We start from the raw sequence: 25015 nt of genomic DNA, 5'->3' as shown, positions 1-25015 counted from the left end.
ATAGTTATGTCATCAAGGTATACAAGCACAAACTTTGCTAATACACCCTTGAAAGCCATGTCCATTGCTCTTTGGAACATGGCACCTGCATTGGTTAGCCCAAAGGGCATTTTACAATAAGCATAGGTACCCCACTTAGTAGTAAATGCAGTCTTGTATTGGTCTGATTCTTGGACCAAGATCTGATTGTAGCCTGAATACCCATCCAAGAATGAAAATCTTTCTGAGCTACTGACCTTTTGGAGAATCTGCTCCATAGGGGGAAGGGGATAATGATCCTTGAGGGAGGCTCTATTGAGATCCCTAAAGTCTACACATAGCCTGATTTCCCCATTTTTCTTCCTTATAGGGACAAGGTTGGCCACCCAGGAGGAGTGCTTGATAGGAAAGATGATATTGGCTTCTGTGAGCTTGGTCAACTCCTTCCTCATTAGTGGGTCAATTTTGGGGTTTATTGGCCTTTGCTTTTGTCTAACTAGCTTTGCATCTGGGTCTAGCTCTATGGTATGTTGCGCTAAGCTAGGGTCAAAACCCTTCAAGTCTTCATAGGTCCAAGCAACTATGTCATCATATTGTTGGTAAAGTTCAACAAAGGCCTCTTGCTCGGTTGAGGAACATACCTTGCCCAAGTTCAAGGACCTACCTTCGGCGACAACAACTGGCTTGTAATCACCCCTCTTTGCAGCCAAGTTCATTTTCTTCTTCAACTCATCATGTGAGTTGAAAATGCCCTCCAAGGTAACTAGACCTTTAGGCAACTTGTTGGAGTTGAGCTGCATGATTTGATCTCCATACTGGTCTTGCAACTTAGACTTAATTTTAGCAGAAAATTCTGCTTCATTTTGCAAGAAGTTGACGATTTGTTGATCGCTTTCGAATACTTGCCAATTCACTTGATTGTCTGGGACAGCAGGCCTCACAACAAGCTTGATGTGTTGCTCCTCACTTGCAACATACGCTGGTATGTCGAATTGAGCACCAACCACTGCAAGCCTATCAACATGCTTGTTTAGACCTCTAGGAATGCTCTGGATATTGAAGGCCTCAAGTCCTTCAATCAAATCCCAAATCTTGTGTTTGTATGATTTGAGCAGGTTGTTCTTTGCTACACTTTGGGCTCGGATGTGGTTAACAACCAACTCACTATCTCCAACTACTTGCAAAGCTCTGATCTTTCTGTTTTGTGCAAGTTGGAGACCTTGGATCAAGGCTTCATACTCAGCGACATTGTTGGTGCAACCAAATTGAAGCCTAAAAGAGAAGAAGTATTTCTCCTACTCAGGAGAAACAAGCATCACCCCGACACCTGCACCATTCTTGTTTCTTGAACCATCAAAAAACATGTTCCATGACCCCTCTGAGTCTCTTTGTGTCTTGATGAGGTTAGGGATAGGAGTATCTTCTTCATGGATACAATAGGTGCCAAGCCCAGTCTCTTCAACCTCAGCTAATGGATCAAACTGAAAGGCATTGGCCCATTCGTCTAGCAAGCAATCAGGAACCTCTTGCAAGAGAGTGGCAGGCTCACGGATAGTACACTCCTCCCCTTCTTCATGTAAAGTTCAATTCATGTTTATAGGGCTAGGGGTGTAGGGCTCAATGTGGTTTTGGGCAATGGGCTCTGCCCTTATGGTGACCTTGGTACCATACCTTGTTCGAAATAGCATATGGGACCAATCAGAAGACAGGTACCCACCTATCTTGGCGGTGAAGTCTCTAGACAGGTAGATGGCAAAGAAGGTAGGGAGGTCGATGATGGATACGTCTTGCAAGACAGCGCAACTAGGGCATGCATGCAAGGTTAACTTCAAATTTTTCACCACCTCTACTACTGTCTTAGTAGAAGTGCCATCTAATTGGACCACCCCTTTGGTCACAAGTTCGTATTCTATGCCAAGAAGATCAGCTACCTTATTAGGCATGACTAAGCTACTAGCTCCTGAATCTATCATACAGTTGTGAACCAAGTTATCTCCTATGATTAAGGAGAGATAGAAAGGGGGAGGCTTGCTGATCTTGCTTGAATTTTCTTCCTCCTTGGGTTGCACCAAACTGGTGGAGACTGCCTTTTCTCTGACTGGTGCCTCATCACCTGACTGATTGACATCCTTCAGTGCCTCTTTAAGCAAATCCCTTTGAGATGGGATTGAAAGGGCCCCCCACATAGTGACGTTGAGGTTGGCCTTCTTCATCTGATCAACTATGTTGAAAGGAACACCAGCTAACTTTAGAGGCCCCTTTGAGGTTACAAGGTCTGCCTTTGCTCTTTGGACGACTTGGGTCTCCTCTTGTCTCTTGTTCCCTTGCATGGTACTTTGGCTTGTATCATGGATGGCTACATTGGGTGTTGGAGCTTGGGCTGATGTTGAAGGTGAGGCAGCCTCCATGGCTCTCTTCTTTGACCTTGCATACTGTAGCATGGACTCACCACCTGTTTGGTTCAAACCATAGAATTCTGCCTCCTGCCAATTGACGAAGGTAGAGTCGCCTTGTAAGTGAGCCTGAGTGCCAACACTAGGCTGATTTGGGTCATATTGCTGGCCAAAAGTGGTCGGCTCATCTTGCACTACTAAAGTTTGGACAAACCCTCCATTTTGGCATGCACTTTGGTTGTGTGGTTGATTGCATGGTTGACACCAATCTTATTCTTGGGCGAGGTTATTTTGCATTGGAACTATTGCCTTTGAGTTGCTTGCGGTTGTGGGGTTCACACTTTTCAACGACTTGGCATTGCTCCATTGGTTTTCCCTTGAAAGGATGGCCTATTTTGCTGATAATTCTGACCTTGTGCTTGGTAGGGTCTGCTATACTGAGTTTGCTGTCTTTTTACTGCCACCAATTCATTGCCAAAGTTTTGCAGTAGAGCCTTGACCTTATGGAGCTCATTGGAGGATGTAGAGGGTATGGATGATTGTCCTGCGGGAGCCATGGGGATAGGAGCCAAGGTGGGTTGTTGAATAGGAGCTTCTGGGAAGAGAGTCATTGGAGGCCTTGGAGCTATCTTCCCAGCCTGAATCAAACAATTTTCTGCTCTTATGGCTATGTCATATGCACCCGGTAGAGAGGCTCCACCCATTGCTTGTACCATGACAGCTATATCGCTGTTGAGAGCTCTAAGATAATACAAGAAGGCATGATTTGGAGATGGCTTCACTAGAGCAGGAATTCTATTCCATGTCTTATGGAATTTGAAATTGAAATCTCCCATGAACTCGTGGGGTGCCCTCTTGATCGTAGTCAACTACTCCACAAGTGATACGTGATCACTTTTGTCTTCGAAATGGTTGCACAACCTCTCCCCCAGTTCATCCCAATTGTGAATGGAGCTAGATGGCAACCCTCTATACCACTGCAAAGCTTTGCCTTTCAAAGATGTGGCTAAGAGTCTGACAACGACATTATCCTGAGTGATATCATGGACGGAAAAGATGTTTGCAATGTCTTGAATGTGCTCAATGGGGGTAGTAGCTGTTTCATCAGTGAAGTATGGTATACTCTTCAATGCAGCTGTTAGATTCAATGACAGTCCCAAAGACACAGAGAGGAGAGGGGGGTGAATCAATGTCTAACCGGTTAGTTAAATATTTGAACTCATTTATAACTTTGCAACCCAAAACAATGTATCAGTAAGCAAGAAATAGTGCAGTAAACATAATTAATAGAGATAGCATAAATGCACACCATAACACAAGATATTTTAACGAGGAAATCCGGTGTGGGAAAACCTCGGTGGGATTTGTGACCCACAATATTTACTCACTGGCCAATATGAATAAATACTACTTACAATAGGGGCCTGCACATGCAGGAAGGCCAACTACCTGGAGCGCACTGCTCAAAAGAGTCTCATTGACTACAATATGGATAATTAAATCCAATACAATGTACTGCTCAAAATAGCATCTCAAATGCCTGGTTCAGTACCGGTTTAAGCTCAGTTAGATACCTTAACCAAAACCTTCGCTGTCCACTATATCACCTCATACAATAATCTCTTATCCATTACTATACTACCATAATACAAAATGACCTATGAGATCTCATACATATATGAGTCTTTACAATATACCTAGTCGGCTTACAAATAATTAATTACATTTACAATATAATTCATATAAGCAAAACTTTATCCCATGTTGGCCTAAGTGCCGGTATACTTCATTTCCGGTGTGATTTGGATGCTGGTGAAAGTCCCTGCCGGTGCTTGCCGGTGTATGTGTAGAAACTTGTTGCCGGTTGGTTGCCAGTTGGTTGCCATCAATGACAACGTCAACTATTCTCATTAGAGTGTAGAATGCCAACAATCTCCCCCTTTGGCATTGATGGCAACACTCATGAGAAAAATCCAAAACTGCTATCCAAAAAAATGAAATCCAAAAAGAAGTGTGCTCCCCCTGAGCAAGTGATCTCCTCTGTGCATTTATTTTCTCCATACTACTTATTTTTCTCCATACTAGTACTCCCCCTTCGACATCAATGGCAAAGAATGTCAAAAAGAATCAAAGAATACAAAAATGGTACCTCATCGCATGTAACCGGTTGGTTACAATTTGAAAAATGTCCGCCAAAATTAGATTAAGGCTCTGCATGAATTTGTTGCTGTCAGAGAGAATGGTCTCAGTTTGCTGGATCATGCCGGTTAGATAATGCATTTGCTGCTCCGGTGACCATTCTCCTTGAACTGTTGCCTTTGATATCTCAACCCGCTGGGTAATTGTTGTGCGTTGCGCACACCTTGCCCCTTTGCTTTACAGGGGACCCCCATTTTTTTGTTGGCCGAAATTGGCAAAATGACCCTCCAGGCCGAAATTGGCAAAATCACCATTTAGGCCGAACTTCAATAATTCAAAATGGCATTCCAAGCCGAAAATCGCTAATGAATGGAGGGGCATTTTTGCATTTTTCATTAAGTTTGCAAAAAATGACTTTGGCCTGAAAATACCAATATGAGAAAGGGGCGTTAAACTAGAACTTTTCAAAAGTGCCTTCTAGGCCGAAAATCACAAATATGAGGGAAGGCGTCATTCTCTCCAACCTTTTCAAAATGGCATTTTGACTCGAAGATCGCAAAAAATGAATGGAAGGGTGTTTTAACTTAAAACGTTCCAAGGTGACACAATTAGATAAATCGTGGAGGTAAAGGTAAAACTTATAAGATAAAATCCCGCACAGTTTGGTGTAAATACCCAAGTTCGGCTAAAGAGACAAAGCATTTAAAAGAAGTAAATCTTTTGCAGTGCACCTCTCAGGCTGAATTTTGTCTAAATAGGAGAGCGAATCAAGAAGATAGATCGAACTTCATATAAGAAGTGGGAGATTCAAAAGATACATCTCACAAAGAGCTTCTCAAGGCCCGAACCCCACAAGACGAAGCCAGACGTTAAAATTTAATATTTGTTAAATTAAATTATTTAATTTTTCAAATTAATTTATTGAAGTGAAAGCAATTGATTGTTCGCAGGACGTCATCAGAAGAACCAGGAGAAAGCCTGAAACGACAAAGCTAGGCGCTGAGTTGAAGAGGAAGATGCAGGAACGTGCTACAAGAGCGCGAGATCTGAACCAGGCATTGGGAATCGTGCCGCTGAACAAAGATGAAGTCCACCACCGAAACCAAAGACCAAAGAACACTCTGAATGCGGCAAGTCTATGCATCCTCAAGAAAAGTGCACAGCTGGATTTAATTCCAGAAGTTCAGTTTCTGAAAATTGAAATTATTTTATTGTAAACTGCTTGTGGGCCCCACTCAGATATTTTGAAAGAAAGGGGAAACAAGTCAGTTGTGGACAACTATTCCCAACCACCAAGAGGACCAAATTAATGCCAAACAGTTGTAGGTAGCTGAGGATAGTGGCTGGATAGATGACTAAGAGTTTAATGGGCATGGGTTAAGGTTGCCAGTTTCCGGAAGGAAGATCAAGAGCCTTGGACGCAGTTAATCCTGCCCTTCGATTCAAAATTGTAAATTCTATAAAAGGTAGAGGCCTTTCTTTTGTAAAGGGTTAGAATTTTTCTGGTTAGAATTTTGTAGTTAGATTTTAGAGTTAGAATAGGTTAGATTTTAGGCATAGCATAGAGATGCTGCATAAATTGTTGTAATGGCAGTTGAAGCAAATATATGAACATTGAAATATGGTGTTTGTTGTCTTTGTTTTAGTTTGTTTGCATGGTTTCTTTCAGCTGGTTAATTTTAGAGTGTAGGGATTTTAATGGTGAAGTGTGGAGGGGTATTTGATGCATTTCTGGTTCATACCATTGGGGGTCTGCTGATTGTAGGTCACCGCGCATGGTTAGTCTGAACCCAAACTGTGCTTAGTTCAATTGCAGGTGTTCGTCTTAGGCTGCACCAGAATTGGGTGCCTAAAACGAGTATCTCCGGTCTGAAAATCCTTCATCCCTTGGAGCTTGCACCGTTTTTGTCTAGTTGTGAGGGTATCTCTGGCAAAACAAGAACTGGTTTATCGAAATCTGTCTACCCGCTGCATCAGCTGTTATCATCCTTGTCCTTAGGCTTCCTGAACCCTTCCCTTTTGATTTTATTTCGTAGTCTAAGAATCACAGCAGACTACCTTGTTGCAAAACGTAAGTCCCCTTGTGCTCCCAGCAAATCACATCGATCGTTGAGCTATCCTGCAGTCAAGACCTGACAATCGAAACCTTGAGGTCATCCCCATTGATCAAATTGAAACAGTATTAGGGATTTCCTTATCTCAAGAGAGGATAGGATACTCAACGAGTACATTCTATTCTGCGTTGGCCGGATGGAGTTTGCAGTGATGCGACTTTAGATGCGTCAACAGTAACGAGACAGTCCAATTTTGGACCAAGTTTACTTTTGAGTTCTCGGGCTTTTTACCTTATCCTTGCTTTCTCTTTCTCAAGTTTCTCTAACTTATCCTCAAAAACTGCCATTTCCTGCTCAAAAACTTAGATAAGTCCCGAAGAACCCATCAAATTATCTGCAATATCATCGATTTCTTTCTATGTCTTCTTGATTTCCTCATCTATATCCTCTGTCAAATAGTGAGGTTTACATGCTTCTCTATACAGCTCCTTATATTCCAAAATTGTTGAGTTGAGTACCGGTAATAATGAATCCATATGCTCATTACAATTTTTGATGGTTTTCTCAAAGAATTCTCCTTTCTCTTTATCTACTCTTTCTTTTATGGTATCCTCATTCATCTTATCTATAGTTATGATATTTTCAGTAATGAATTTGGACAATGTGTCCAATTTACCTAAAGAATCATTAATGTGATCTATCTTACAGGTAGGTGCAATCATTTTCAAGATAGGTATCATGTTATCAATAGCCTTAAATGCTAAGGCATTACAATCTGTTATCCTCTTGATAGAATCCAATAGAACCTCTGTTATGTTAGTGGGTCTAAATTCACCTATAGATGTGCTTGGTTCTGCTATGGGTTTCCTCTCAACAGATGCTTTCCCAATTACCTTCACTATTTCCTTTTTATTTCCATCAGTTGCTTCCACTTTACTTACATTTTCTACCGGTTCCTCTGTCTGTGTTTGTACCTCTGCTTTTGATTTTTCAGTCTTATCCAGTACCTCTTCAACTGCCGGTTTCTCTGATTCTGGTTGCTCTATGTTAGTTCCCTTATCCTTTGTTGGTTTCTCAGTCTCCGGTTGCTCTGCTTGTGCCGGTATCTTAGTCTTCTGAGAGTCAACAGTGTGTGTCAGTATCTCAGAGATCTTATTGTCCTTAACATCATCTGCCTTAACCTCTGCAGTGTCTTTATCCACAACAATGTTTATATCCTGTGTATCCACATTCATGGTGAAAAGTATTTCAGACTCTGGGTTAGTATCATCATGAGTTACTTCATCAGTTGCCTTATCTGGTTGATTTTCTGTATGTATCGGTGATGCTGAAGTTAATGGAGGGGTGTCCTGAGCCGGTGGAGGGATGTTATTTGTTACCTTTATAGCAGGTACACCACCAATCTTGCCTTTCCCTTTGTCCTTTCGGTACACCTTAGCAAAAGATTTGTCTATTTTCTGTCTTTCCTTTTCCCCTTTCTTTTCCTTTTCGACAAAAAAGATATCCCATTTGTTCGCAGTCTCATTAGCAATCTCCTTAACTCTACCAGCCATTAGGCTTACTTGCTGGTGTCCACTGACAAAAATTGACCGGTTTGCCTCAGAGATTAGCTCATCAATTTCCTCTCTAGAGTTTACAGGGTGCACTGCCAATAATGCTTCAACTTTTAGCTTTTTATCTAGTTCCATCATTGACATTCTTTTAGCTTCTAGCCTTAAATATAAGTCATTCGGTAGATCCTCTACAACTTCAATCAAAACCTTTTTATAGATATCTAAATGCAAAATTATACTGGCCTCTATGAGTCTATGGTGTCCTTGTCTGAATCTTTGTAAGAATGATAGTATTTTTTTACATTGCAAAGATTTCTATCCTGTGTGATCTCATTACCAGTTCCTCCGTGGTCTTAGTCTGTTTCTTCTTTGGTGTTAGTTTCTTTTTAGGTTCCCTAACTGCTTGCTGCTTCTTCCTCAAAGTTCTAGTCCTTTTGGGAGAAGGAGAGGGTACCGGTGAGGGTTTTCTCTTCTTTCTTTCAACTCTTTTGAACTCTGCTGCTTTCCCACTGTCAGTATCTGAAGAAGTAAAAACCGGTGAAACATGAGCTTCCGGTTTGAATCCTTCCAGATCACTGGCAGATATACCACTTATGTTCATTACATTTTCTTTGACCTCCTTGGCCATCTTGGATGCATCTCTAATAAACTTCTCTCTTCTTTTTCTCTATTTTTGCATTGAAACAACACTCTTAATGGTCTCAGCATTTCCAAAAGTTTCTTCAATTGGTGCTCTAGGTGTTTCAAGTAATGTTTTTGCATATGTTTCAAGAATGTGTAAATCAACTTCATAACCCATCTCAGTAACCCAAATAGTTCTAGGGCTAACTGCTTCCATCCATGTCTCATCACGTTTGATTACAAAGAAGATTTGCTTGTCATACTTGTCTACTATGCTCTGGGGTAACCTTTCTCTAGCTCTCATCTTAGTTTGAAATTTTTTGAAGTAATCTGTTATAATGTTGTCACTGTTAGAGTCCATACCTATGATAGCTTCCTTGATTTGTTTGCCTACCGGGATGTCATATCCAAAGTCCTTATGACCAATGCCGGGTATTTCTTTGGTGAAGTAAAGCATCAGACACACAAGAAGGTTGCCAAAACGAAATGTCCCTTTCTTGTCACCCTTGATCTTTTTCAGATTGTCTATTAATTCCTCTTTAAGCCATTCACAAACATCAATCTTAGCATTGTTCTTTACCATCTCATATGCATTATGAATACATAAGCTGGAAACTGAATTCAATCTGTTTGCATGAGTTACTCTATATCCAAGTACCATACTCACATATCTCACGTTAGGATCAGTAATGTCATTAACCCCAAGAGATCTGTTGTCAGATGTAGCTTCGGTTAACTCCATAATTCCCTTGTTAGGTATCTTCTTAGTTTTGTCGGGCCTACTACTGGTTGAGGGTAAACCAGTAACTGCCTTGATTGCTTCCTTAGAGATTTTAAAAACAGAGTCAAGCCACATGAACTCTCCATGAACTCTACTCAGAACTAGATAGACTACCTCCTTAGGAACTTCAGGTATGTTCAGTATCTCAATGAATCCTAAGTCTTCAACTATCTTATGCTTGGGTTTAATTAAACCTTGTTCATCAGTAATGACACCACTGTACATGTTCTCCAAATCATCGGTTCCTAGATTTTCTATGTTGTAGTGAATGTAGATTCTAGGGTCTTCGGCAAAAGCGACTTCCTTCAGAATTTTTGAAAATGCTCCGATAGAATCATCTTGCTTGGCAATTTCAGGGATGATTTTGAACACGGGTCTAGGGCGTTTAACGTTTTCTACCATAGTAGGGTTTGCATTAAACTCAGGTGCAGAAGATGAAGATGCCATTTCGAAAGATAAATACCTCTTAGCTTGAAATCCTTGAATGCCTGAAATCACTTCGCTGCTTCGCCTTTAGATTGCCCTTGCTCAATTTTGCGCTCTCTGAATGCTTGAATACTTGGTGAGTCGAAATGAGGGTTTTCTGGTGTTATATAACCAAAAAGTTCTTCAAAAACCGCATTAAATGCTCGCCGATTAAGTGAAAACTTAACATATCTGCCGGTAAAGAAGAAATGTATCTTCTTCCCATCAACCGAGGGTAAAATGCATGATTTTTAATTTGCTGCAATACCCCCTAAGGATTATTCCTTAGTTAGATGAAGAATCTCCTACCGGTGGAGGGTTACTTTGTTCTACCGGTGCAGAGATAGATTCATCAACTTTCTGATCTCCTTTCTTAATCCATTGTTTTGAAAATTCTTGCTTTATTTCATTTACCTTTTCTTTCCTTTCACACTAGATCCTTTATTGTTCGCCAATATGGTCTTGCTTCTACAAAATTTTGCAATATGTCCAATCTTGTTACATGCATAACAAGTTACATTATTCCTCTGAATAGCTTTTCCATATCCTTGACCAGTTTGTGTTCTGCATTGATTAGATAAATGCCCAAATCTACCACAAACATAGCATTTCACATTCATTCTGCAATTTTCTGAATTGTGACCAACTTTATTGCATTTGGAACATTGACCGGTGGGTGAGTTTGTATTCTGATTATTTCTAAATCTTTACTGATTAGCTCTATGACCAAATTTGTTGCAGTTGAAACATTTCCCATTAAATTTGTAAGCATTAGGTTGTCTTACCGGTTTACTGTGATCTTGATTGTTTGCAGTCCCGAAACTTTCTCCATGTTCAAATCCAAGTCCAATTGTATCTCCATCAGGTTTTTGTCTTTTCAGCATGTCATCAAGTCTTTCTGAACTTTTCTTGGATTTGTCTTTGTGTTCATTTGCAGTGTTCAATTCATTTTCAAGAATTCCAACTTGTCTCACAAGCTCTTCTTTATCATGTTGCATGTCAATCAGATTTGTCTTTAGCATATCAATTTCATGACGAAGTCTCAGATTTTCATTACCTCCATCATTAAGTCTCCTAGTCAAATCTTCTTCATTCTTCTTTCTGTCTTCAATATCCTTACATAGCCTCATGGTTAAGTCTTGCATTTCATTCCTCATGTTAGTGTTCTCTTGCCTCACTTGTTTGCAATATCACTAAGAGTTTCCTTTTCATCATCATGTTTCTGCATTTGCTCATGAAGTTCTTTTCTCTTATTTTGTGCTATATCCAGGTTCTCTTGAAGTCCTTTAATGAATTCCTTAGCAGTCCTTAGATCATCTTCAAGTTTGATATTCTTCAATTTTTTTGCATCAAAATCTTCAAGAGCTCCTTCCAACTATTTTCTTAAATTCTCCATCTGTACCGGTTTCAGAATCTTCCTCAAGCTGTTAGGCTTTTGCAAATAGAGGACCAGGCTCTAATACCAATTGTTAGATTCAATGACAGTCCCAAAGACACTGAGAGGGGGGGGGGTGGTGAATCAGTGTCTAACCGGTTAGTTAAATATTTGAACTTATTTATAACTTTGCAACCCAAAACAATGTATCGATAAACAAGAAATAGTGCAGTAAACAGAAATAATAGAGACAGCATAAATGCACACCATAACACAAGATATTTTAATGAGGAAACCCGGTGTGGGAAAAACCTCGGTGGGATTTGTGACCCACAATATTTACTCACTGGCCAATATGAATAAATATTACTTACAATAGGGGCCTGCACATGCAGGAAGGCCAACTACCTGGAGCGCACTGCTCAAAAGAGTCTCACTGACTACAATATGGATAATTAAATCCAATACAATGTACTGCTCAAATAGCATCTCAAATGCCTGGTTCAGTATCGGTTTAAGCTCAGTCAGATACCTTAACCAAAACCTTCGCTGTCCACTATATCACCTCATACAATAATCTCTTATCCATTACTATACTACCATAATACAAAATGACCTATGAGCTCTCATACATATATGAGTCTTTACAATATACCAAGTTGGCTTACAAATAATTAATTACATTTACAATATAATTCATCTAAGCAAAACTTTATCCCATGTCAGCCTGAGTGCCGGTATACTTCATTTCCGGTGTGATCTGGATGCCGATGAAAGTGTCTGCCAGTGTATAAGTAGAAACCTGTTGTTGGTTGGTTGCCATCAATGACAACATCAACTATTCTCATTAGAGTGTAGAATGCCAACAACAGCCACCGGTATGTGACTCCATTGAGTCAAAATAAGGGGACTCCCTCCATTGAAGGTAACAAAAACCTGATTTCTTGCCATGTGAAACAATGGTCTATTGATATGAGTGGTGGGAGCCCTTGGTAGTAATGGTCTTGTAAATGGAGGAGTAGAACGAGACCTGGGAGATGAGTGTTTACAACCTTTACACCCCTGACTGGTGACAATGAAGGTCTACCTCTCTGCCTTCTAGAGCCTGCAGATAGGAGCTCTACGAATTGGAAACTGCCTCTAGAAGACGCCCTTGTATGAATTCTGGGCATGAAATCTGCAATCGACATCGAACGTTCGAAGGTCCGGAGTTGCGGAGTATGACTATTTCGGCATCTCAGAACCTCGAGGTTCCGGGGAGAGGAAGTTCGGGAGTTCGGAACCTGGGGGTTCCGAAGTTGCAAGGCTGAGAGAACTCAGGAACCCGGGGGGTCCGAGGTCCGGAGTTCAGCGACTAGTAACGGAAAGCTTGGAGTTTCGGGGTTCAACAAGTAAGCAGAGTGGCCAAGTGCTTGAAGATGATTGTGTCTTAAGGTGGAGATAGTAAGAATAGCACTAAATCCTTAGTATGTAATTCGAATGATGTCCCACCGGGTGTGCCAAAAACTGTTATCACAAAAGCTTGCGCCCTTGCTAAGCTATCAACTCAGCAACCTTGTGAAACATGGAAACAACCCTGAAGTGTGGGACCTTGCGCAAGGGGTTGAATCTCCGGAGAAGGACAGCTTCCTTCTTCAAATAGGTGCAGGTGTTGAACCAATTCAACACTGTAAAACTAATTCCTAAGCCTACCTAAACAACTTGCAGAGGTAAAGGGAAGAGAGAATGCTAGAAATAGGAGGAGGTGATGTACCAAGAAGAGATTGTTCCTCTCCCCACCGAGATGACACAAAGAATTAACAGAAACACCCGGGAGATACACAAAATTCAGTTGCATGAGTGACTCCAATGCATGTATGGAGGTTAGAATTCGCTAAGTGTCAAGAGGGGAGAAGGATTCCCACAAGTCACACTCAAAAAACAAGTTAACACAGCATATATGGAGAGAAAAGCCACAAGACATACACCTATAATGAAGGTAAGAAAACATACACAACATACATAGGTTGAAAGAAGGCAAGAATGGTGATTTTCAATTAATTATAAGGCCAATGGCCAAACTTACAGTTGCATAAATGCAAGATAAATACAAGAGAAGTGGGAGAGCATAGAATAGCTCAAGCTAGCAGGGAGAAAACCCTGTACAATGAGGCTTAACAGCCTTTATATAGAAAAAATGGTTACAAGGGTGATCATGACCCCTACTTGTCAGTCTGGAAGTGCAGGGAAGTGCATGCACTTGACTTGTACATGCAAGCAACCTAGCCATAACCACAAAGGGCAATCCTGAGAAGGTTGATTGGCTAACCTTCCAAAGTCAAACATGACATAAGTCACCAATCATGGCCCCGTACCTCCTTGATGGAAATCCTGCCAAAAACATTTAATGCACCCTTGTGGCTCCACAAAAGAAAGTGCACAAGTCACCAAAACTGTCGGAGCATTAAAAGCCTTGAGTGTCAATCACACGATCCGGAAGTGTCGCCAGTCGGAAGGAAGTCCGGAGACTTTGGAAGCTCGGACTCCCGAAGTGAGGAAGACAAGGGAAGGAGCAAGGAACTTCGAAACCTTGGGGTTCTGGAGAATTTCAAAAGGCTAAGGAAAGAACTTCAGAACATCAGGGTTCTGGAGTTCCGGAATGGAGAGAGGAAGAGAAGAAAAGGAACTTTGGAACCTCGGGGTTCCGGAGTTCCGAAGAACTAGAGAGAGAAGGCAAAAGGGGAGGGAACTTCGGAACCTCAGGGTTCCGGAGTTCCGGAGAGAAGAGGGGGAAGCGAGGAAGAGGACTTCGGAACCTCGGGGTTCCGAAGTTTCGGGAAAAGAAGGAAGAAGGGCTAGGAGGGAGGTTTCCGGGGAATTGCGCAAAGGAACTTTGGAACCTCGAGGTTCTGGAGTTCCGGGAAAGGGGAGAAGAAAAGAAGGAACTTCGGAACCTCGGGGTTCTGGAGTTCCGGGAAAGGGGAGAAGAAAAGAAGGAACTTCGGAACTAGAATCTGAAGTTCCGGAGGAGGAGGGAGAAGGGCTAAGGAGAGGAGGGGCTAAGCTAGGGAAGGAACTTTAGAACCTCGGGGTTCCGGAGAAGGGAATGGGAAGGGAGAAGAACTTCGGAACCTCGGGGTTCAGGAGTTCCGAAGAAAGTGGAGAAAAGCTAAGGGAAGGAAGGGAACTTCAGAACCTTGGGGTTCTGGAGTTCCGGAGCAAGAAAGAAAGTGGCTAAGGCAAAGAACTTCGGAACCTCGGGGTTCCGGAGTTCCAGGGGAAGAGAAGAAGAGGGCCTAGGAACTTCCGACAAGGCAACACTTCAAACCATGATTCCACTGCTTTTATCCTTGATCAACTGGGGCAGCGTTGGTCCATGGAACATATCTCTGATCGGTTCTCACTGATAGACCAAGGGTTTTATAAAATGACAACAGTAACCCTTGGATTTCTGTTCTACTTCTCAAAAAATGGGACTAGCTGCCATGAGAAATGTAGTAGAGTTTGACTTGATGGTGAGTTTGGGGCTTGTGGCCCAACAATGTGTGCCTTCAATATGCTATGAAGCCTGCCTTGATTTGCTGGTGAAACACCTGTTGGGTTTGTTGTCAAAATTTTTTGTTCATGACAAATTGCAGATTTGTAAGGAAATAGACAAGACAAGGTTAGAGTTTGGGTCCTAACTTTAGTGGGCAGCTAGAGTTTTCATCCCAACAATCCACTTCAAGAATTTCTTTTAAAATTCTTGTCAATTCCTCCCTCTCCTATGCCCAACCAACAAAAGCTTACTTATACTTGTTTTGAAATAAGGCGCTAGGGCCTAAACTAGGTTAACAAAAATAAATTATTATTATTTTTTTTTCATCATTTATTAAAATATGGATCAGTCCAAAATTAGGCACCGAATTTGAAAACTCAAATATTTTATTTAAACTAGTATTATATTTATTTAAATATTGCAATTGGTATTTAGAAACACCCTTCTAAACAAACTGTTGGAGGCCGACCTAATTAGGGGGACATGAAAATGCTTATGATCTTCTATTAGTAGAGAGTAAGTTAATGTGCATTTTTGTCTAGACCACTTAGATTGTGGGCAAGAAGATCTAGTGGACCTTATATTCTGTAGAACAGACCCACCTCATCTAGTGTGGAAGGAGGATGGAAGTTTGCAAGTAGTTTCACATGGTGTGTGATAGAGTCTAGTTGACTTCTCACCATCCATGTAGGTACCTATTGTAACCAAAGAATTCTTGATACCTACAAGAATTGGAATAGGTTGAAAGGAGGAAGTTAATTTAATAATCTCTAGTTCCCTATAAATACTACTTTATAAAAGTGATTGCTTCCTATAGTAAAGAGTGGAGCACCTTTGGTTAGGGTAATGGGAAAAGGCTGTTATTGACACTCTCGAGTTTTTGTGAAAGCAATAATATTGTTCCTAGATTTCATAGTAGATAGGAATCTTGAAAATAAAGTGCTTCATCATAGTTGACAAAGTGGTGTTCTAAGGCTATGATTCCAATGATGTTAAAGATAGTTGAGATTGATGATGGTGCCATCAGCAAGATTCGGAAATGCTCCACATAGATAGTTTAGAATTGAGAGTGTATATGGTAAAAATGGAATGACAAACTATTGTAAAACCAAATAAAGATCCAACCACATAAAACCCTAGTTCTACAATTAAGATCCACCATACACCAATGAAGAACCTAAAACGTGCAAAACATCAAAAACATGAAAGATTATACTATTCACATGCTTAGTAGGATTTGATCTCCATTGTTTCCTATCTCCATTGATCTTGTTTGATATGGTTGCTCTCAGATTTTGTATTGTGCACAAGAGTTCAACAAAGAACAGATTGTGGTTGTGTAGACACGTGATTGTTTGATTGCATGAAGGTTGATTAGACACATTAGTAAGGTTTAGCAAGGATGAAGGAATCCTCTTATATAGAGAACACCTTAGAATGGAGGGATAGGATTAAGAGGTGAAAGGATAAATTGTCAGCTAGGATTAAAAGGTAGGGATAGAAAATAGGAAAACATTAGAGAGGCGGTTAGGATAATTTAAATAAATAAAAATAATTATTTAAATAGGAAAAAACTAGAAGAGGATATATGAATTAATTAAATAAATAAAAATCTATTTAATTAATAGAAGGCTTAGGATAAAATAATTAAATAAGTAAAATATTTATTTAATTAAGCTAGGACAATTTTAGGTGTCTATGGAGAGTTTCTAGCAAACAAATCTAGGTGATTGGAATATCTTGTAAATATATGTTCTCCATGACTCCTTTTGTTATCATCCTTGATTGTGAGGAGATGAGTGGTATTCATAGAGTGTTTGAAGAAGGAAGTTGGCATGTCTAAATGCTAAAAAAATAGAGAAGTTGACTATTTCTTGAGTACCACTACCAACATCATTTACATCCACATGGACTCAAAGAAGTGATCATTTTGAGGAACAAATGGCTAAATATGAATATAATTCTTGGCCAGAGACAAGTTTGCCAATGGAGATGCTCAAAGAGGCTAGGCAACATACTTTACTTCAAGGGTGCAATGAGTGACCATTATTTATGTATCACTCATTGGGAAAAATAGTTTGAACTCTCCCAATATACATCCAATTCATAAGTTTGTTAGCATTTCAATATACACATATTAGTGCAAAATAAACCAAAACATTGTGTGTAAAACCTTTCTTCAAATTTGTAATGTGTTTACTATTAGTTGAATAAACAACTATTTACTATAGAGTAAACTGATCACATACACTTATATGAGAGTAGTAGAGTAATTCAACAAAGTTGCAATATTATATCACAACTGATTCATTTATTCCTAAATGCTCTTATAGAAAAACTGGAACAAGGGAACAATTCCAACCTGCTGCTCCTTTCCTTGGGTGCAAAGGTTTTACATAAACTCCTCCATAGTTGCCAAGTAGCTAGAATCATATTATCATATCCATTGGTGATATTCAAAACATAACTAATACGAATTATACTATCCACAAGCACCCGTTCTTGTCTCCCTATTAATAACATTTCCCATCTCCTGGTAATTATTTTTTAGTATAATTTAATCTCCTTGCATTTGTCTGTAACTAGAAGGATCTTGCTGTAAGTCTTGAAAATTTGGCTGAAACTTGATAATTGCTGTATCAATTATTTTTTATGTGTTTAGATTCAAAAATTTCATTAAGTTTAATTTATTGCATGTTGTAGCTGCTAAAATTACTGGAACTGCCATTGCAGGGCCTGGACTCAGGATATGGAACATGTGATCCTTTATGTTCGGTGGATGAAATGGATTCACTTGATTATGAAGCTAATTACAAGCCAAAGACCGATTTACTGAAGGCTCTTACTATTTTTGGCTCTGTTGCTGTTGGAGCAGCAGCTATTAATCATTCTTGGGTAACTGATAATCAGGTATCTGTGAAATGCATGTTAGCCACTCCATTACTGAATGCGCTCAAAGGTTTGGCAATTAACATTTCAGTCTATCATGAGGTGTTACTAGCGATGCAGTTAAAAGTTAAAACCATTTATATATGAACATGTCTATGCTTAATGGAAATATAATTCTTTGTTTAATGCAGAATCTTGCAATGGTATTGGTTTTTGCATTGGGATATGCTGGTATTATCTTTGAGGAGTCCCTTGCTTTTAATAAGAGTGGTGTTGGACTTTTGATGGCTGTTAGTTTATGGGTGATTAGGAGTATTGGGGTAAGTCTACTATCTTCCATATTGTTTTAGGACTTAAATAATGATTTATTCTGTATACTTGGTTTCCTTTTGTGCTATTCATAGATCATTCTTAATCTATTTTTCAGAAAGAGATTTGGAACTAGCAACTCATCATATCTTTTTTATTCTACTTTAAATAGAGTCACCAATTCTTCTGAGCAGCCTTAGATTCACACAAGAACATAGGTGAACCTTAACTTTTTTTCAGTGCAGCTCAACAAAGGCCATAGGCCTCCTCCTCTTTGTTTATATTCTTATATTTTTACATTTGATATTGAGTAATTAATTATTGATTTTGTATGCCAGGCTCCATCACCTGATATAGCTGTCGGGGAATTGACCACAACATCTGCAGAAGTTAGTGAGATAGTATTCTTCTTACTTGGTGCAATGACAATAGTTGAGATAATTGATGCACATCAAGGATTCAAGTTGGTGACTGATAATATCACCACTCGGAACCCTCGTTTACTTCTTTGGGTGGTGGGTTTTTGTTCTAGTTTCACCACATCATATGCTTCTACTTTTCTTTTGAAAATGTTGTTTAATTCTTTTCTTTACTTGTTCATGTTAATGTGGGACATTAGTGTCATGTTTTAAACTTAACAGGATTGTAAAATAAATGACTATTTCATGAGCTCATTCTTGGACCAATCCACGTTTTACATCTCTTATGTACATTCTTCAAGGTGCCAAGGTAAATTGCATCTATTTGTGCTTAAATCTTGAATTGCATATTTCTAACTACCACATTGCAGGCTTAACTGTTTGAAATTTTTTATCCATGGCTTATATTATCTATCACCCATTATCACCAATATATTTAATAAGGCTGCTTGCTATGCTTCCTGCCTTCTTGGATCACCCATATCATATTAGTTCACTTTTCATTCACAACAAATTATTGGCCTCAGTGAACTAATAATATTTTCAAAGGTAACATGATCCATAAAAAGATTCAATTTTGTTTTGGATTCCATGGCAAACTAAGTACATTTTTTGTCATAGCTCCAAACAGGTCTTTGACAACATCAAAATTTGAATATTTTTGTATTGTTGTAATACTCTTGATAAATTATGCAAGTTCAAAAAAACGACACCTTGTTTTGTCCCTGTATGCAAAATCTATGGCTTCTAAAGATTGGAGATAAAAAATCGTCGAAAGTGGAGGTTTTGCAAGTCCGAACTGTAGTTTTAAAATGCCTTTTTGATTAGAGAAACAATATTTACTTGTACGTAACAAAATGCCCCATGATGTACCATTTTCAGTTGTCTCTTCAAATTCTTGATTGTTTCAACTTCGACTGTAATGAACCCTTTTTGATATTTTAATAAATTATGCAACCTATTTTTTTATTTTTAAATTATGCAATGCTGCAATAAATATATAGGACAACTGCTATTGTACTTCTATAATTATCAAATATATTTTGATAATGGCGAAGATTTGAAACCTTGAAATTCTAATACAAAATACTACAAAGACCTCTTTTAATATTCAGAATATATTTAAATAATAATAAATCACACCAATGATGTAGAATACTTATAAACATAGCGATTGAAGCTTTTCTTGAGTTTGGTCGTACTATCACTCATAAAATATATTATGTAATGTCCTGTCTGAAGAACCAAGGCAAAGCATGCCATGTTGAATATTCAAATGAAGATAACAGATGGCTTTTATTAAGTAGTTGCCTTTTATTTATAAGCACCAATTTTGGGTTCATATTTACTTTTTAATTTTCTTTTTTCCTTTTAACAGGGTCCTTTTTTAAAATAACCATTACATTGGCCTTATAAAGTCTTCCTTATCGAAACATAAAATTGGATTTATTTTCCTTATCATGTCCTTTAGCCTATGGGAATTAGGAATAGGCTTATGCCGCTATGGGTCTTCAATCCAATCTTCAATTTTGAGAAGGGGACATGACATCTTTATTTGCCTCATTTTGCAAAAATATAGGTATTGATGGCTTTTGCATTGATTTAATCATGATTTGCTATTTGTAGATGTGCTCCCTTCTCCTAGAGATGCTTTCGTAGGCCTTGAGTTTTTCAAGTCTTTTATAGCATGTAGCACTTGTACCAATAATTCTGTCATCCCTATTGACCTTGATACTGTCTGGTCATGTCCTCATGAGTGGACTTGTTGCTTATTCTTTTCCCTTTTGCAATATTTTTTTCTTTATTTGGATGTTGTTCTTGTGACTTTTTGCTCCCTTCTTTCTTTCACAAGGAAGCATCAACAATTTGGTTACCCTATAGGTTGGCAAGACCAAGGCTCTAATACCCCTGTAATGACCCTTAGCTAAATATTTATGTGAAAACACTCAGATCTGAAATATTGTATTTGAGTTTCAACCAAAATGATCAAATCTGAAAGAACTACAACACAAGTTCATATTGATTTTACACATATATTCTAGTTTGGGTGCAATTTTTCATTCAAATAGTTCATTCAATGATTACAATTTTTTGTTGCTTTTGCTAATAGCAAAGATTACAATAATTACAAATATATTTAGAATGTTGAAAGTCCAAATGCTGAAGTTCACTAAGCTTGAAATGCGGATGCAACCTATGTGTGAAGTTGTCGTTAGGAAAGCAAAGGGGTTTTGCCATAAACTCGAGGAAACCAATGGGTTTTCATTGATTGATCTATAGAACCGAAGGGTTTTCATCCTTATATTCAATAGGTGAACATAAGTGCTTGACTTTGCAATTGAGGGTTTGTTGATATTGTGTCCAAAGATGATCCAAATCGATGTAAGTGTCTGCCTTATATAAAGGTTGGAGGCTTAGTGTGGCCCCACTCATGTTAAGAGTCATTTGAAAGTTTCCCACTATTTTATATTCAAATTTGGGCCAATTAATGGCATCCCTAGTGGGCCCTGATGATTGGTGAATTCCTTTGTTGAAATGTATGGTTTTTTGTGAAAAAGCATGCCAAAAGGTAGGGGTTTGAGGAAACACATGCTAGCAAATTGAGTAGAGAATACTCTTGAGGTTCAATACCAAGAGGTTGGGAATCCATGTGCGTGAAGGGTGCAATATTCTAGGGATTTGAGGATTCACATACCAAGAGTATGTAATAGTTGGAGGTAGTAGGTATCAAGGGTTGGTGATATTGAGTGCAAGGGGAAGCAAAAATTTGTATATCTATAAACAACGAAGGAGTGGGAGGTTGGGGATTTGGGTTTTAGAATATCAAATACTAGTGGGGAAGTAAGGAATTGTTGTGACGTATTCACACATCGCCCCATTGCAAATGCGGACCCCTACTTTTTGCTTTCTAGGGTTAGTTTAGTTTGCTTGGTTGCCTGGTTTTGGCTATTAGTCTTTGCATTGAAGGGTCGCCAGGGGGCTCATTAGGATAGCAGGGTCTGCTTGAGTTGAGGTGGGTCAGTAGGTAGTCCAGGGCAGGTTCTCTTTGAAAGCCTTCTCTAGGTCAGGCTTTGCTCTTGTTTCTAGGTTAAGTCTTGATTGAGTTTGAGGAAGTCCTTATATCCTGCTAGGAGTCTTGCATTTTGAGACCTATGTCTCTGAGTTAAGGAAGTGAATGAAGGTTTGTGAGTGAGTATCATCAAGGATTTTTCCTTTGAGGATTTGAGATTGGTTCAGTTAATGAATAATGAAGTTCTAGGCATTGATTGATGTGATGCTGACCTATTTTGCCCTTAGAAATGCCTAACAACCAAGTCTACACTTGAAAATTTGGAGAAAGGTCAAGAATTTGAGCATTTTAGGAAATTTTGTCCTGACCCTTCTGTTGTGACGTATTCACACATCGCCCCATTGCAAATGGGGACCCCTGCTTTTTGCTTTCTAGGGTTTTGTCTTTTAGCGTTTGTGTTTTGAGTGCTGTCAGAGGGATCGTTGGATAGCAGGCTCTTCTTGAGATAGGATGAGTCAGTGGGTGCTCCAAGTTAGGGTTTTGTTGTGACCATTTCACACATCGCCCCATGAAAATGGGGACCCCCTCTTTTTTGCTTTTGTTTTGCCTTTTCTTCTCTCTGCTTTAGGGTTTTGAATTAAATGAGTGAGTCGTCTGGATTAGGGTTAAGCCTTAGGGTTTCCTTTGATATTTTCAAGCCAAAGTCCAGTCCAATTTTGACAGATTATTAAGCATCCTCGCATTGATTGCAATTTTGAAATAAGATGAGCCTGCCAGAGGGTCAAGTTTGTCTCAGGATGGGTCCAGTTAAGATTTCGAGGGCACATTCAAGTTATGATTAAGTGTTAGCATTTCAATGATTGAATTATGCAATTTTGTCCGGGTGAATTTTTGACCAAATTTTTGAAGGTTTATTAACTTGCCCCTGGCCTTGGAGATGACCTAATTTTGCCTTGTCGAGTGATTAAAGACTAAAAATGTGGATATTTTGGCCTACAGAGGTGAAATCGCCCCTGTCCCTCACCCAGGGACTAGGGCGAAAGTGATATTTTATGCATCTTGGTTATTGACTTGTTTAATTTGTTTTGTGCAGGGTCTCCAGGAGGACAAATCGAACATGGATTAAAGATTTTGAAGATTTTAAAGACCCAAAATGACAAGTTTTTTTAAGTTTAAAACCAAATCGCTCCTGTCCTTCACTGAAGGACCAGGGCGAAATGGTTTTCTTAGGTCATTTTGGGCCCTGGTTGATCGAAATGGAGCATCAAGGACGCAATGGAAGATGAAGTGAACGTAATTGAATATCCAGACTTCGTCGTTGGCAATGAAAGATTAAAGATTTGACCCTGAGGAACAAAATCGCTCCTGTCCCTCACTGAAGGACCGGAGCTTGTTTTTCAAAGTTACACTGTCCTTGCAGGATCAAGACATTTTTTTGATTGGAAGAGGTCAAGGAGGGCACGTTTTGTCCATTGAATATAATTTGAGCGACCAACTAACAAGGAAATATGCTAAAATGACAAGGATCGCTCCTGTCCCTCACTGAAGGACCGGAGCTTGAATTCCAAACTTGCGTTGTCCACACAAGATTTAAGTGATTTTGCGATTTAAGGAGGTCAGGAGAAGAAGGCTTTGTTCATTGAATATAACTTGAGCCGTCTACGAAGTTGAAAATCAACCCAAATTGGCTAAGGCGCTCCTGTCCTTGACCAAGGGACCAAAGTGAATATCAAAGGTAGCTCCTGTCCCTCTCCTAGGGACCAGAGTGATTTTCCCTCAAGACATGTTTTTGGCCAAAGTAAAGCGAATTTCAAGATTGATATGAAGGAAAGAGGGCATAGTCACTCCATTTGAAGATAATTTTGAAGGTTGCAAAACGAAAAGTGAGCCCATAATGGCCAAAGCGCTCCTGTCCCTCTCCAAGGGACCAGAGTGATTTCCTCATAAGGCAAATTTCCCGCAAAGTTAGAACGAATTTCATGTTGGAGATGAGTGAAAGAAGGCATAATGAATCCATTGAAGAGAGTTTTGAAAGTTAGCAAAAAAATGATTGAACTTATAATTGCAAAAACGCTCCTGTCCCTCTCCAAGGGACCAGGGCGAAATATAGATTGTCAAGACTCCCTCTCCAAGTTTGGTCGGATCCAAGCCAAGGCGCATGATGGAGATGATATTAGGAACGCTTCGAAGAGGAACAAAGTTGCAAAGACCACGAGAACTTGATGGAAATGGCCAAAGCGCTCCTGTCCCTCACCAAGGGACCAGAGCGAAATATTCAAGAGTACCTAATTCTAGATGCCGCTTTCGTTTCAAACATTCAGGATGGAGTAAGCAATAACATTTTACGCCTTGAAGACAATTTGGTATCAATATGATTGAGGATTTGCGCCATGGACTAAAGTTCGCTCCTGTCCTTCACTGGAGGACCAGGGCGATTTCTATTAAACTAGTCATTTCCTTCCAAAACCATATCAAGGCAAAGTCATGCAAGGTCCAAAATGTCTTTAGGAAGACGATGGATAAGGAGTTAACGTCAAAAGTCGACAATTTTAAGCTCAAGTATAAAATTCGCTCCTGTCCTTCACTGGAGGACCAGGGCGATAATCTTTGGAGGAGCTCATTTTGTCTTGGAAGGCAAGTTAAACATGCATAGAACAAACAAGGATGATCCTTGCCTACCTCGCAAATTGACTTGGCAATTAAAAAGACAAGGATCAAGGACAAAAAGACAAAATCGCTCCTGTCCCTCACCAAAGGACCAGGGCGAAAAACACACTAGCCAACCTTCCTCTCCAAATTCGGACGAATCCAAGTCAAGACGCAAGGTCAAGGTGATGTTTAAAAGGTTTCACGGAGGAATGAAGTGACAAAGGCCATCAAGTTGATAAAAAATGGCTGGGGCGCTCCTGTCCCTCTCCAAGGGACCAGAGCGAAATGTTCAATATGCCTAATAGCCTAACGATTAAAATACCATTTCTCATTTTCACGACTTAAGATAAAATGGGGAAAGCATGTGTTGTGCCTTAAAGATAATTCAAGGACGATGAGATCAAGAATTTGCACAATCAACTAAATAGCTCTCCTGTCCTTCACTCAAGGACCAGGGCGAAAATGCTTTAAAATGCACTCATTTCAAAGATCGGATAAATTGAACTCGAAATTCTAAGTAAAAATGCCATCTTGGACGTCAGAAATGAGGTCTTGGACATAAAAAACAAGAAGTGTGAGGCCAAAATGAAGGGGGCGCTCCTGTCCCTCTCCAAGGGACCAGAGCGATCTTGTTACTATCCATTATTTTCCATGCTTGGGCGCCAATATCATTTCAAGTTGCATTAAATGCCAAGTTCGATAAAACCTTGAAACATTTTGAAATTAAATTGACATTTAATAAGTGCGCATGGTATTTAATAATTAATTTTAGCCTTTTAAAAAATTGAAATTTAATTGCAAAGGCATTTAATTAATTAATTAAATTATTAAATGAAAGGGGTGCGCTTGGGGTTTTATTTTA

At 39.4% G+C, this 25015-nt stretch overlaps 1 protein-coding gene across 1 annotated transcript in view; it reads left to right on the top strand.

Moving 5' to 3' along the window:
• The window catches only part of LOC131068653 (sodium/proton antiporter 2), a 158069-nt gene that overhangs the window by 42326 nt on the left and 90728 nt on the right, over positions 1-25015 (top strand). The window contains exons 2-4 of the mRNA XM_058003889.2: positions 17611-17787; positions 17958-18086; positions 18414-18590. Coding sequence (XP_057859872.2) covers positions 17611-17787; positions 17958-18086; positions 18414-18590 — 483 coding nt within the window. The remainder of the gene's footprint in view (positions 1-17610; positions 17788-17957; positions 18087-18413; positions 18591-25015) is intronic.

The sequence above is a fragment of the Cryptomeria japonica genome, chromosome 6 (genome assembly GCF_030272615.1).
Source record: "Cryptomeria japonica chromosome 6, Sugi_1.0, whole genome shotgun sequence".
In the NCBI taxonomy this organism is placed as follows: domain Eukaryota; kingdom Viridiplantae; phylum Streptophyta; class Pinopsida; order Cupressales; family Cupressaceae; genus Cryptomeria; species Cryptomeria japonica.
The sequence above is the reverse complement of the archived record's forward strand: the minus strand, read 5'-3'. Positions and strand labels throughout refer to the sequence as shown.